The sequence below is a fragment of the Lactuca sativa genome, chromosome 8, assembly GCF_002870075.4.
Source record: "Lactuca sativa cultivar Salinas chromosome 8, Lsat_Salinas_v11, whole genome shotgun sequence".
Taxonomy (NCBI): Eukaryota; Viridiplantae; Streptophyta; class Magnoliopsida; order Asterales; family Asteraceae; genus Lactuca; species Lactuca sativa.
In genome coordinates, this window is record NC_056630.2 from 53524371 (window position 1) to 53539911 (window position 15541).

Below are 15541 nucleotides of genomic sequence, written 5' to 3' on the forward strand. Positions count from 1 at the left end.
AACAAAAATCAAAGTAGACATTCTCAGCTTTCCAGGGATATATAGCACATCTCCATAAGATTTTTCTACAATTTTTGGTGATTTTTACAAAAACAGGACAATTATACCCTTTATAATTTCATTTTACCCTTTACATGATCAAACCTCATGATCAATATCACCAAGCTCTTCTTTTACAATGATAAAACTGAATATTTTAGTAATCCATTCTAATTCAAGTATAAACCATGGGTTTCATTACTAATTTTCACTAATTACTCTTAAACCATATGATTAATTCTCAAGTTTACATGTAGTTACTTGATTTCCATTTAAGATTCTAGGTTAATAACATAAACTCATACCTAATTTCATTAAATCAGTGGTAAACCCACTTTGATCAAACCCTAATCTCTTAATAACTCACTAATTACAAGGGTTAATCAAATAATTAAGAGTTCATACCTTGATTACTAGACTTGATACTTCAAGAACACTCAAAATCTTGATTTAATCTTCAAAACTTGATCAAGATTGATCATGTATGTGAAAATCTCCCATAGGGATGGTGAGGAACTGAAAATGGCAGAAAAATGACTCAAAATCGTGTTTCAATGGGTAAAAACCCGAGTTGGGTCGGGTTTGACCCGGTTTGGGTACCCATTTTACCCCTAAACACTAAAACTTGCATAACTTTTCGCTCGAAACTCCGTTTTCGATGAGGTTTTCGCATATACGTTTCTAACGAGATAATTTACAACTTCCAATAAAAATATCCTAGAAAAGATCTTCCAATAAAATCAGATTTACTTATTTCCAACTTAGACGTTATACTTTCGTTAATTCCGATAGTTGACTTTTTGATCGGAATCACATAAGACTTCCCTATCACTTCCAATACCTTTAAAATGATTCTAAACTTAGTTTAACTTCAAATATTATAAAACTATTTCGTTAGAAATCAACGCTTAAAACCATACCGAAAAATAATAATATTTTTTTTTAACGCTTACAATTCTATTTTACTATAACTATCTACTTTAAATGTTTAAAACAACATAATATTTAATAATATTCATTTTTTAAACTAACAATCATATGAAACATGATAATTAAACAAGGTTACTAAAGTGTATGTTACAGTCTGCCATGTTCTTCTTGGCTTTTCGAATAAATCAGAATGTCATCAATGAACACTATCACAGATTTATCAAGGAACGGATTACAAACCATGTTCATTAAATCCATGAATGCTGCTGGAGCATTGGTCAATCCAAACGACATAACCAAGAACTCATAGTGTCCATATCGCGTTCTGAATGCAGTCTTCTCTATATCCTGCTCTCTTACCTTTAGCTGATGATATCCTGACCTTAGGTCGATCTTTGAAAAATAACTTGAACCTTGTAGCTGATCGAATAGGTCATCAATCCTCGGCAACGGATATCTATTCTTTATTGTTGCCTTATTCAGCTCCCTATAATCGATGCACATCCTCATGCTTCCATCTTTCTTCTTTACGAATAACACCGGAGCTCCCCATGGTGATGAACTAGGTCTTATGAAACCTTTGTCCAATAACTCCTGAAGTTGCATCATCAGCTCCTTCAACTCCGTTGGTGCTAATCGATAAGGTGCTTTTGCAATTGACGTTGTTCCGGGCAACAAGTCGATACGAAATTCTACTTGTCGATCGGGCGGTAATCCAGGAAGATCTTCGGGAAATACTTCCGGATAATCACACACAACAGGAATATTTTGCATCACCTTCTTTTCCTTCTTAGCGTCGATCACGAATGCTAAGTATGATGTACACCCCTTGGTCAAACATTTTTTGGCTTTCATTAGAGAAATGATTCCAGAGTTTACTCTGCGTTTATCTCCGTACACCATAAACGATTCCTTCCCAGGCGGGTTCACTTTCACTATTTTCTTCTTGCATAAAATTTCGGCATCATTGGCGCTAAGCCAATCCATTCCCAAAACGATGTCGAAACCGTTAAGTTCGATAGGCAATAATTCCTCGTGGAACTTATTCCCATTCAGATCAATTAAGATGTTTTTCATACGATGGCTAACAGGTACAAACTTGCCACTAGCAACTTCGACTAATAAAGCATTATCTAGTCTAACAACAGGCAAAGCTAGTTTTCTACTAAATTCATGCGATATAAAGGAGTAGTTGGCTCCAGAATCAAATAAAATTTGGGCAGGCAATTTGTTAACGAGAAAGGTACCTGAAGCGACATCAACTTCATCTTTAGCAGCTTCCAGTGTCATCTGGAATGCTCTCGCCTTTGGCTTTGGCGGAATGTTGGGTCTTGCTGCTTCCTTCTTTTTCGGACAATCCCTTGAGATGTGCCCCTCCTCACCACAACCATAACAAACATTCTTGGTAAAGGTGCAGTCATTGGCATAATGCCCTGGCTTTCCACATTTGAAGCATGTGGTTTCCCCGCCACACTTCCCATGATGCTTCTTCTTGCACTTGTCGCACCATTTCGCCTCTACCTTTCCTCCACTTCCCTTCGAACTAGACTTCGAGAATTTACTTTTCTTGCTGGACCCTGAAAATCCATCGATTTTCCTCTTTTCACCAACCTCTGACCTTTCCAGACCTTTTTCCCTGATCTGGGTCTCAACATTTCTAGCAGCCCAGATGGCGGCTTTCAATGTGGTTGCTTGCTTAACCATTGGACCATAGTCCGCTGGTAGTCCAAGGGCAAACTTGTTGACCTTAGAGAGTTCTGTAGGCACCAAATATGGGATAAACTTCATCTTTTCTGTGAAACTTGCAGCGTATTCAGTAACGCTCAATTTCCCTTTCTTCAAATTCTGAAACTCATTACTGATTTCCAGAAGGTCCTGCTCGGAGCAGTATTGCAGTTTTAGTTGTTCCACAAAGTCTTCCCAAGACATTTTTCTTGCTTCTCCCTTGGGCATAGAGTCAGCTAACAACTTCCACCAACTCAACACGCCAGATTTTAGCAGAGGGATCGCAAGAGCGGTCTTCTGCCTGTTGCTGCATTCACAACTTTCAAACATAGTCTCCATTTCGGAGACCCAGTTCATAACTTGCACCGGCGTCGGGCTTCCGGATAGACATGGTGGTTTGGATGCCATGAAATCCTTATACTTGCACCCACGACCATCATTTCCTCCATACTGGTTATTGCGTCTAACCACTGGTTGTTCGTCTTGACCAATGATCCCACTAAAGTTTTCTCCTTCAGACTGCCCTCCATTCTCCTCGGGCTCTTCCGCTTGAATTGACGGTTCTTCACGATTCTGCCTAAGCAGGCGTCTTGTTTCTTCCATCTGACGATCCAACATCATTTGAATCATCATTTGTACACCAGCCATTGTTATCGGCTTAGGTGCAACAGCTACAACAGGCGGTTGATTCCTGTTTTCATCAACATTTCCAACTCCGCTTCCTGTTCTCACCATTTTTGATCTACACACCGAATAATTTCACCTTATTACTCCAAACGATTACATGCTAGTTCTAATATCGTATACATACGCTTAGAATCCTAAACACATAAACCTTCAGATCCGGTTAGCAACAAACCGTAGATCCGAACAAACAATATCATATATGACAACATATAACATTTAGCACATAAAAGCATTTTAGGCAACTTTCCTAAAATAAACTAGTGCTCGTGTCTAAAATTTATCAGACACACATCTCACAATCTCCACTTAGCATACTAAGTTTAAGTCTATAAATCCTACAAATTCCTAGTTCGCTTAAACTAATGCTCTGATACCAACTGTGACATCCCCAAAATCTCGGCCAGAAAAGACCGATTTCATTTATGCTTTTTAAACATTTTCAGAGTAAATCCGTTTGATTTTAAAAGAGATGCGGAATTTGTTCCCAAAAACAAAACATGATAAAATAGATATTTATCAAAACATTTCATATAGAAATATGATTTCATTTCATAATCAAAAGTCGGGATGTCATGTTCCGATACAGATTATAAAGCATAAACAATAACATTACAAGTCATTCAACAAATATATACATATACAGACTTGTAAACAAAACAACTTGATGATTCGCCCATCTTAAGCTCTTGCGCCACTTCCTGTAATACAAATAAACTGAGTGGGTCAGGCTTGGGAGCCTGGTGAGCATATAGGGTTTTCAACCCACAATAAATAATTATATTTAATTTCACCAATACACAATTAAACCCGATTACCCATTCCCGTTATCCTCACTTTACGTCCCTAAAATAACTTCTATTATAAGGAACCTAATTCAGGATTTTCATCGGGACGAACATTACTGCAGAGGGGCTTCCTCAACAATAAGTGCCCTAAAGGCAACCATGTGGGGGATAGAGTACACCGGTGAACACGTCGTTCACAACACCTACAGGTAATGAGCCTGCTAGTGTTCCACAGGACAGTCTAGAATAGTCCGTGGTCGACATCCATACTCTGCTGAATGACTAGAATAACACCAATAACACCGAGGCCTCTCATCTGTTTATTTCACACCAATTATCCACCCATGTTCTACCCAACATATTAGTAGATAAAAATATACATTTTTATACATTGTTTAAAAACATGTATAGCATGCTTTAATCAATACATATTCCACATAACAGATGAGGCATACACACATAACACGTATTTCATAGAGAATATATCAGATCTATGAGATAGAAGAGAGTGAATATCCATTCACACATATAACCACAAAATATTTACACGTTGCACGTATTTTATATTAAATACTTCATAATATTGCGTTGGAATGAAAATAACTACACACTCACTTGATCAGAAAATGATCCGACAACACTACGGCTTATAGAAGTAGTATACTTCGATAGATCTGGAAGATCTCCACCAAAATCGAACTCCTCGCGGGCAGAGCTTCGGCTCGGGAATAACGCTCTTCGGGATCCTCGGGGCTTCGGATCTTGCTTCGGGGCTCGGGAATGATACCGGGGCTTCGGGATATGATTGGCACGCAAATCGAGGCAAAACTTAGAGAGAGGGAAGAGTTTGAACAAGAGAAAATGGCTGATTTCGAGTTCTATTTATAGGCTGAGGGTCTCGGATTACGCGGGGCGTAATCTCAAATTACGCAGGGCGTACTCAGTACGCGGGGCGTACTTTGACGTCACTGCATGTGTCGATCTGTGGCACTCGAGTATTGGTCAGACAACTTGCATCCGACTGAGTACGCTGGGCATACTCAAATTACGCTGGGCGTAATTGACTCGTCGAACTTCTAAATTGCGTAACTTTCGCATACGAGCTCCGTTTTCGACGTTCTTTATATCCACGCGAAGGTCAGACCATACTCTACAACTTTCATTTAGACTCCGTCGGCTAATTTTGACTTTTATTTTTATTATTTATTTTTAGAAGGCCGAGACAGAAAAACTTCATTATAAATTCATAACTTCTTCGTCTGACGTCCGTTCTCGCCTAACTTTTCATCGTTTCGCTACTAACAATGAGATCTTCGATTCTCATTTAGATTGTTTCGGCTAAAAACCGCTTGATCTCAAATCGAGTATTCGGGCTGCATACTGCTAAGTCGAAACTTAGAAAAATCATAACTTCCTCATACGAAGTCAGATTTGGGCGTTCCTTTTATGCACGCTCTCGGTTTAACGAAATCTATGACTTTCATTTAGATCGCTAAGGCTAAATATCGCTCTATCTTAAGTTCATATTTTACGTCACTCGACGTCGTGCCGGTTCTGTCGCGAAACTTCGACAAGTCATAACTTCTTCGTTATAACTCGGATTTTGGCATTCCTTATATCTCCGGAATCCTTGTTTCAACCACTAAAACTTTATGCAAAGATATCGGGCATATCTAATACTTTAATTTTGACGCTTATTTTATTCTTAATTCATTAAATTATAATAATTAAAAACACACACATAAATCACATAATTCACATAATTCACAAATAATACATTTTTATTATTTCAAATTGGGGTTACAAAGGTTAACCTAGACTATTACATTGCTAAAAATGGCAAGCTCAGAAACACGGGCGTTACATTATCCCACTCGTCGAGTTCCTCCTCATCTTCATGCTACTCGCCGAGTCCACTCAAAGGACTCGCCGAGTCCATTCAGATCTACATACATGTAGAGGACTTTTGAGTCATGCATGGACTCCAAACTGTAGATCTACCCTTCCCAAGCCTACTCCTCTTGTAACGTTGCAAACTTTACGTGTAGAGAAGTAGATCTAGGCTAAATACACCATAAACTAGGGTTTAGGGCAAGGAGGCTCCATAATCAACTCAATGGCTGATACTTTTATGCTTCCCAAGACCAAAATATGCTTAGATCTGAAGTAGCAACTCCAGATCCGACTTCTAACTCAAATGGATGACTAACCATGGCTTAAAAAGCCCCAAATCTCACAACCAAAGAAGATCTAAAGGAAGGAAACGACTTAATACCTTCAATAACTCAGAAAGGTTCCACAAACTCCAGATCTAAGGCCAACCCTTGAAGCTTCAATGATTCCCCTCTTTCTTCTTCCTTAAAATCACACAAAAATGGCTTGAAAGCTTGAATGCACAACAATGGAGACTTAGGGTTCGTATTCTGGGTGAGAGAGACAGTAAAGGAACCCTAGGGGAGAGAATGAAACATTTAAATAGGCTCCAAGTCCCGAATTTAGGGTTTTCCTCGAACAGACCAGACTCGCCGAGTCTCCTTGGCTGACTCGCCGAGTCGGTCACTTACTCCTCGACCCGGATCCCGCTCGGACTCGCCGAGTTCCTTCTTGGACTCGCCGAGTCGTCCCTTTAAACTTAGGGTTTCCTTTCCTTTCTTGGCCTTCCTGACTTTGGGTGTTACATGTATGTTAGACGTACTAAATGGTATGTCGGGCGTACGCGGTTAAACCCTCGTTTCTGGTCGCGACTGAGTACGCCCCACATACGAGGTTGGGTTGACTCGACTGGTTTGTTGAGTTTGACCAATGTTGACCTAATGGTATTTTGGGTATTTTGATATCAATTAAGGTTGGACAATGATTTGCATAATAGATGACGGGTAGAGTCGGTATTGGGAGCCGAGATTTATTTCATCTTGTGTTCGAACTGAGAGGTGAGTTATCTCAGTATGACAATAGGTCTAAGGCACCAAGGCGGACCCATTTATTGAGTTTATATGTATCATAGGATGTAGGATTGCTATGATAGTTCTATATGTGATTTGTTGTGTATATGTTGACATATGGTTGAGGCCACGTGCCAACAAAACCGATATGGTTGGGTTGAGACTGGAAGTTAACATACCCGATATGGTGACGTTGAGGCCACGTCTCAACAAACCTTAGACGGTTGGGTTGAAGTTTTACTGCTATGTGCTGTAAACCAACAAACCCAGTATGGTTGGGTTGAGGTTAAGGACCAACAAACCCTATATGCATGTTTGTATTGTATCTGTATTTGTTTGTACTGTGAGATATTTTGGGAAGCCCACTAAGCCTTGACTTATAGTTTGACTTTCAATGTTTCAGGTATTTCTGATGAGCGGAGAAAGACAAAGGCGTGATTGTACACATCATCCCATAATTTATGTTGATTGATACTTGGATTCGATGTTTTCACTTATTATGATTTGTAAATAATGTTTTGGTAACTTTTGAACTTACGGATTTGTGTTTAAAAAATAAAAAATTTTATTCTAATTTTTAGGTGTTACAATTAGACTTTAGATTTGCGTCCAGCGAAGTCGAAAGAAGGCAATTTCTAGTTATAACATAAAAACTAAAATAATAAAAATAATAAATAAACAAGTTCGTGCTGTACAAGTAATTAATTAAAAAAATAACAGCATTATGGAAAAGGATAAATTAAAAAATCTCTCCCAACAATGTAAAAATGTTTTTTCAAAATAAAAAAATACCATTGAGAAAGACCTCTGTGTACGCTTTTTAAACTTTTTCCCTTTTAAAATGTCGAAGTAGTTTTGCAATTGAAAACAAACACCAGATCAATGTCGTCGTCCTCGCCGCCGCCGGCACCTGTAATTGCGGTGGTTGTATTTCTGATCAAGGACAACACGGTTCTTTTAGGCCGTCGCCGAGATTCAGTTGGCCTCAACACCTTTGCACTCCCCGGCGGCCGCCTTGAGTTCGGTTAGTCCTCTCTTAAACCCCCTATCACGCCACACACACACACATAGTGATCTATACTGAATCGTTATCTCAGCTTTTACCATTGTTGGATACTCTAGACTATTAAATGTTTTCATTGAGAGCTTCATTTTGAAATATCAAGGAAAAGCAGAGTAACTTCACAACTACTATGCTGTTCTAAGCTGAAATTAGGTAACCCTAGAGATACATTTTTAATTTTTTATAATCATTAAAATGAACATGTTTGAAAATTTGGTATACGAATCATATTTTCATGTAAATGGGTTTTTTATTACAAAAAGTTGGAGGATTTTAGCAACGAATTTAAGCATATAACTCAAAATCTTCATTTTTTTACATTATATTTTCATGTAAATGGTTTTCCTAACCAAATATGAAATTAAAAAGATTACATGACATTAATAATTTAAATTATAAAGTTTATGTGGAATAGCAATTACAATTCCACTTTCTGACAAAACGGTAGCAATTTTCCGAAATCGTTATTATAGTTTCTGGAAAATATTGATGTCACGTAATCTTTATAGTTGTTTTAATCTATACAATATAACATAGCAATAGTTTTTCTGAGTATTGCTCTAAAATTTTTGCGTTAATTTATAGAAATATTTCTTTCTCATTTCCTAGGTGAAAGTTTTGAGGAATGTGCGACTAGAGAGGTGAAGGAGGAAACTGGGCTAGACATTAAGGATATACAGTTTTTAACAGTAACAAATGACGTATTTACTGAAGCTGAAAAACCATTTCATTCTGTTGCTATTTATATGCGTGCTTCTTTATCGGATCCTGACCAAATCCCTCAAAATGTGGAGCCTGATAAGTGTTATGGTTGGGATTGGTACGACTGGAAAAAACCACCTCAACCATTATTTCGACCTCTGGAGACTATGTTGAAAACTGGGCTGAATCCCTTCCTTACTCACTGAAAGTGATTAGATCATCTTGAAAATGGTTGCAACTTGTTCTTCAAGTTGAATTTGTAAGTTCGTGAATGTAATGAAAGAATAACATAATTTTGGTCGGGTTACTTTCAATTTAGTTAGCAGTTTGTTAACAACTCAGAATATATTGGGTTTTCTTTATGTATGATCATTGTCTAAGCATCTGTGGTTTTAATGTCATCAAGCCATTTAGTATAGTTTGGATTAACTTGACATGAATTGAGTTCAACTTTAGCTATAATACAAGCTTGGAGGTGCCGAATGCTGACTCGCATAGCCTACGGTGATTTCGTGAAAACGGGGTCTGAGTAGTGCCCCTGGTGGGGTTCCACGGGGCAAAGCACCCGAACAGCATCAGTATGTGATAGATATATCCGTTCATTAATTTCCTGCCAAAAATCCAACCGTTACATATGTTTTTACTACCAAATAACTAAATTTAACTGTCATCTTCTTATATATACATGATTTCGGTTTGGTTGAAATCACTTTCATCGTTACGTTTTTTTTGACAAGACATGTCTTAAATACATATAACAGTAACGAGTAACGATGTATTTTGTATTTTTGAATCTTAAATTTAGCATGAAATCAATATTGAGATTCTTGGATTATTCCAAATATAAATCTACCTATTCTAATAAATAAATAGATTTATTATTCTATTGACAAGTATCATTATATTAGACATCCTCATTGATATTATATGTCTCATATCATGACAACATATTAATTATCCATTTTAAATTTTCCACCCTAATTAAATTAAATTTTAAACCTTTTCACTTTAATTATATTAAATTAATAACATTATATTAAAAAATAAAATAAAATTTATACATATTATAAGGTGATATAACTTCAGGTATTTATTTAAATCAAATATTATAATTTTATATAACTAAAAGAAATATCTTTGTAATAATTTATTTAAAATAATTGATTAATAATTTTGATTTTTTAATATGAAAGTTTAATTAATTTTATAACCGTGGTTTTCACCAGTTATAAACTAGTAATTTCATATAACACTAGAATATGATCGAAATTACAGATTTTTGGAAAATATTTACACACGATCCCTGGATTATCCAAACCGATTTTGATATTCACCGACCGTTTTTTCGAACACTCAGTTCAATTTTACTTATAGTATCACACATAGTTGTACACTAAAATAACTAATTATGTGTCTCATATCATTCAGCAACCTGCAAATAATAATATTAAGAGATATTTTTAGGAAGGTATCCCAATAAAATATAACAAACTTCAAACTATGATTGATTGATTTCTAAATAGTATTAAGAGATTTTTTTTTTAAAAGTATATTACAATTTTGTAAAATAACCTTTTATTAAGCGATTTTTCTTGGTTGAAATTTTCCCCAATCCAAATTTGCATATACTCGCGCTTTAAAGTGATTCCGAATTTAAATCAATCTGTTTCAACTTTCTACCTTCTTCATATTCCGTCAAACCAGGTCTGCTCTTTTGTCTTCCCATCGGCGGCTACTTCATCACCAATTCACCATCTCCAAAAGGTACAACAATCTTCGTATCTGAAACCCTAGCTGAGGTTTATTTTTGACAGTTGATTTACGTATTTGAGCTCGTTTTTCATCCATGTTTGATTCAAACTTGCAATCTATCTTACACGATTTGTTTGCTTATGTTTTATTCTTCATCACACTTGTTATCGCCATTATTGATTTCATTGTTAGTTAACTGAAGATTTTAAACTTGTCACATTCTAACATTCAAAATTAACTTTTTGAATAAGATTTGCATTCTTTATGAAACTGAGAATAGTGTTGGTATTGAATTTGCAACCACTACACAAAATCATTTGGATCACTAGTACAGATAAATGTACGATTAATTTTTTATCCAAGCATCTGATTTATCATATGGATCTAAAGATATATCTATCTGCATCATATTAGATTTATAATAAGATCAGAATAAGAAGTTAATTTCAAACTACAACTTCAATGCTAGCCGTTGGTTACTCTGCTTTTAACAAATGAAATTGGTTCATCTTAATCGGAATAAACTTATTTACTTTGAATTCTATGATGCTCATGATAACATGCTTTTTAAATGTTGTATAAACCATTCTGCTTCATGAAATGTTTGTAGCAGTAAAATAATGTTTTTAGATAATCACTGGATCTGATACTGATTGTTATGAACTTACAGATGACAACTATTAAAAGGGCACTTCAGGACGACAATGAACTGACTTCTGTTCAAATTATTTATAAATTATTATCAAGGTTGATGTCAATTTAATAGATTTTCTTATTAGTCTAGTAATTGAGATATTATTTCTTACTCGATAACTAAATAATAATCTGTTTTTAAATTTTAGGAAAAGCAAAAAGAAGCTTGAACAACTGTTACATCAATGGTCAGAATGGCATACTCAAGAATGCTCTTTATCCGAGGCAAAATTTCTTTTTCCAACAACAATCAAGTTTAAGAAATTCTCACAGTTCTTTCAAAATTAATTAACTTGTTGAATCTTTTTTTTAGGGTTCTAATGAAGATCTTGAATCTGGCGAAGAAACCTATCTTCCTGCACTAAATGTTAGCTCAGAGAAATCTTGTATTATTGTATGTTCACATGTTCCTAATCCCTTTTCATTTTCTATTTATAACTTGATAACAAATTTGATTTATTTTCATAAAAGTCTGTTTACATGGACACTCAAGTGAACAAAAAGCAAAAGACAGAAAATACCGATGTCAACAAAGACTCTATACCTGTCTATGATCGTAATTTTCCACTTCTAATGTCAAATGATGACGTGGCTACCAAAGAAAGGTATTTTTTTTTTTAATGAAAAGTAAACTTATTTATTTCCACTACCTTTACCCTAATTAATTTTATAACAGTGTTGATGATATTGTGAATGCTTCTCGTTGTTTTAACTGTGATGCTTATGATCATTCACTAAAAGAGTGTCTAAAGCCTTTTAACAAAGAAGTTGTCAGCAATGCACGAAAATTGTATCTTTTAAAAAGTAAAAGACCTTCTGGTCCTCGCGTTTTAACGCGATATTACCAAAATACCCCTGGTGGGAAGTTTGATGGGTTAAAACCGGGTTGTCTTGATCTTGAGACTAGGAAACTGTTACACCTTGGGGTAAGTCAAAAAATGGACAAAACTTGTGATTTCATGTAAAACACAAGGACCATTCTTGTAAATTTAGTTTATATCTTTTGATTCAGGAATTTGATCCGCCTCCATGGTTGAATAGAATGCGTGAAATGGGATACCCATCTGGATATCTTGGTATGTTTTTAGTATTTTATTTTTAAATAAAAGACACCATATTTTGAAAATTTCCACCTTAAATGCTTTTTAATTCATGTTTATTTAAATTGCCTTTTTTTTTTTTTTTAAATATTTTATGAGATTACAAGTTTCTTTTTTAATCTTTTGATATTGATTAGATTTGGAAGATGAAGACCAACCTTCAGGAATTATAATATTCACAAACGAAGATACAAAAGAAAATGAAAAATGCTTCGATACAAATTTTACAGAGCAAAAAAGAAAAATGAGCGTGAATATTCCGGGAATAAATGCACCAATTCCAGTAAATGCAGATAAAAACCGATGGGTGACTCCTAATTCCCAATTAAAAGGTCTTAAATCTTTCAGTAATAATTATGATAACAATAATAATAATAATAGTAGTTTCTTAAACAAAAGGGTAAAAAGTTCAACAGAATTACATTTTCAACATCACTCTTATGAACAAAGTTGGAGGCCAGAATGTAGACGAGGGTCAACTCCTGTTTATGCACGTGGTGAACATATTTATGCACGTGCATTTCCTCTTTTGTCTAATTATGCGAATAGATATTGGGATCATATTAATCAAGGTAATTCTCCTACTTCGTTTAATGGTTGATAATATTTGAATGTTGGTTTATGAAATGTAAGAGAATATTTATGTGCAAATATTATGTATTGGTATAATTATCATATGTTAGCATGTTTGGTGGTAACACAGGTAGTTAAATATGGGAAAAAATCAAATAAAAGGGCATACAAATTTAAATAATAGGCTATAACCTAGACAGTTATAGCGGTCCAAAATCAAATATCGGTCAAGGGCCGATATTTGGGATATAGGTTATCGTGGTGGGATGTCAGTATTTTTACATCATGCATAATTAATATATAAACATAAAACATATATAAAAGTAATATAAAAAGTCAAAATTCAAAACTGTCATGTTTGAAACATAATCTTACGTATATCGTGAAATCTTTCTCCAAATCCACATCAACCAAGACATCCAATTATTTTATCTAGATCATCCGCATTAACTCTAATATCATCATCATTTAAGAATTATGTACTTAACACATCAACATGATCTAACCTATAGAAACTTGCAAGCTAACACATAAGTATGTAACAATTAACATAACAACAAGATCGGTTAATACATAAAACATGAGTCTATGCCCTAAAACTAACAATTAAGTACTTAACATAATAGCAGGTTCAGTTAAGTTAAGTCCATAAGACTTAAGTCCATGACTTAACACTAAAAAAAAGCAAGTAAAATTACTTAACTGATATCCTACCTGGAAATCGCCTAGAAATATCGGTATATATCAGTTAAATATCAGTAAATATCACCGATTTTTGTGGTCTGATATTTTGGACCGATATTTGACACCGTTATTTTGAAAAGTACCGATAACCGATATCCCACCTGGAAATCAACTGGAAATCGCCGATATTAACTGCTTGTGTTATAACTTATAAGGCAATAAGAAAATAAATGATAGGGTTAGGCCCATTTATCTTTATGTCATAAGTTTATGTAATGTGAAAAAGGGGTAATCACTTTATCTTTATGTCATACGTTTACAAGAAAGGTCTGTTTCACCATCTTTGTAAAACTATGTAATACATTAAACACGTACTAACAATAATAATAAAAAAATGTTAATAATGAAAATGATAATGATAATGCAAAACGATATTAAATAGTATAGTCGGAAAATGGTTGAAAAATATTAGTTTTAGATTAGACTGTACAAATGATCCTTGTAGTATGTAAAAATTTATCATTTTGGTCCAAAAAGGTTTGGATTAGCACTAAAGGTCTAAGTTTTCATTTTGTTGTAAGTTTAGTTCAACTTTTTTTGAATTTTTTAAAATACCGATTTTGCCCTTGTTATTTTCTTTTTTCGTTTTTGTATTAATTTAATTTATTAAACAAAATAAAAAAAATATATAAACATCCTCCCCTTTATCTTCCTTTTTAATTTTTGTGAACACCCTTTTATCACTTAACACTATATCACCGATCAAACACAATCACCACCACCAGAAGCCACCTCAGGTAGCATAATCACCACCACCTGAAATCACTGCTCGCTCGTTGATAGGAGGGAGGTGAAAAAACACAACTGAAACTAGGGAGATAAAGAGAGATGTAGGTGGGAGATGAAGAAACAGATCCGACGAAGAAAGAAACCCTTAGATCCACATCTTTGTTGTTGTAGTCATTTCAGATGCATCAGAAAAAAATACTCGTGTTTTAGTCATTTCAGATCCGCATCTGGCGAAGAAAAAAAATACTCGTCAACAGCAGCAACACAACTACCACCATCGGAAGTCGTCGTCAGAGACACAGACGAACTAGGGTTTGCAAACCCTAAACCACTTCAGACCTGTGAGAGAGAGAAAGAGAGACCGAGAACAACGCTAGGGTTTGCTATGACATGCGTCGACGCTAGGGTTGCTATAAGAGGCGGCTTCGACGGTGGGTTCTCAGCACCAACGTAGGGCTTTGATGGTGGGTTTTCAACACTAATGAAGAGGCTCCGACGAGTGCGAAGATCTGACTCCAACGAGTGCGAATAGACGGTGTTTCGAGAAATAGATCTAGAGACCGATAACCTAGTGGGTAGGAGGAGGCGTTTTGACGAGAAATGTAGTGTTCCAGCAAACAGATCTAGAGGCCGACAAGAGTTTCTCACTCTCTCCCCTAGCTCCATTTCTTTCTCCCTCTCTCTATCTTCATCAGGCCCGACTAGATTTGAAAATCAAGCCACCAGAACTTCGACGACCAAAACTCAAAGTTGAGAAGGAGAGATATGGAGGCGGCAAGCTAAAGTGGAGATGGTGACCGGTGGTGCCAATGGTGATGTTTACCGGAGGCAATAAAGATGAAGAATAAGGAAGAAAAGTAACAACATAACGAGAAAGGGGGTGATAACAAGTTTTTCTATTTTTTTTTTAAATTTTATATCAGAAATAAAAAAAATAAAAAAAAAAGAAAATAAAATTAATAAGCGGTAAATATGTCATTTGAAAAAGATTTTAAATAGATTGGACCAAACTCGCAATAAAATCAAAGTTTTGGACTGATGGTTCTAGCCCGAACTTTTTTAGACTAAAGTGACAAT

General features: G+C 35.3%; 2 protein-coding genes across 2 annotated transcripts; both read left to right on the top strand.

Annotated features, from left to right (window-relative positions):
• The first annotated feature begins 7954 nt into the window (after positions 1–7954).
• LOC111910463 (nudix hydrolase 1) lies at positions 7955–9289 on the top strand. The gene is made up of 2 exons (XM_023906300.3): positions 7955–8132; positions 8781–9289. Exons 1-2 carry the CDS (start codon positions 7991–7993, stop codon positions 9077–9079), a joined length of 441 nt encoding a protein of 146 aa, XP_023762068.1. The 5' UTR covers positions 7955–7990; the 3' UTR covers positions 9080–9289.
• Positions 9290–10410: 1121 nt separating this feature from the next.
• On the top strand, positions 10411–13095 carry LOC111910465 (uncharacterized). Its single transcript, XM_023906301.3, has 8 exons — positions 10411–10637; positions 11296–11372; positions 11468–11543; positions 11632–11712; positions 11790–11923; positions 11995–12244; positions 12331–12394; positions 12556–13095. Exons 2-8 carry the CDS (start codon positions 11296–11298, stop codon positions 13017–13019), a joined length of 1146 nt encoding a protein of 381 aa, XP_023762069.1. The 5' UTR covers positions 10411–10637; the 3' UTR covers positions 13020–13095.
• Positions 13096–15541: the final 2446 nt, after the last annotated feature.

Excerpts from the sequence above, each read along its gene's own strand:
- LOC111910465 (XM_023906301.3), top strand. The coding sequence starts at position 11,296 with ATGACAACTATTAAAAGGGCACTTCAGGACGACAATGAACTGACTTCT. Across the intron at positions 11,373-11,467 it reads ATTTATAAATTATTATCAAG|GAAAAGCAAAAAGAAGCTTG; the intron begins GTTGATGTCAAT and ends TTTAAATTTTAG. Across the intron at positions 11,713-11,789 it reads CAGAGAAATCTTGTATTATT|TCTGTTTACATGGACACTCA; the intron begins GTATGTTCACAT and ends TTTTCATAAAAG.
- LOC111910463 (XM_023906300.3), top strand. The coding sequence starts at position 7,991 with ATGTCGTCGTCCTCGCCGCCGCCGGCACCTGTAATTGCGGTGGTTGTA. Across the intron at positions 8,133-8,780 it reads CGGCGGCCGCCTTGAGTTCG|GTGAAAGTTTTGAGGAATGT; the intron begins GTTAGTCCTCTC and ends CTCATTTCCTAG.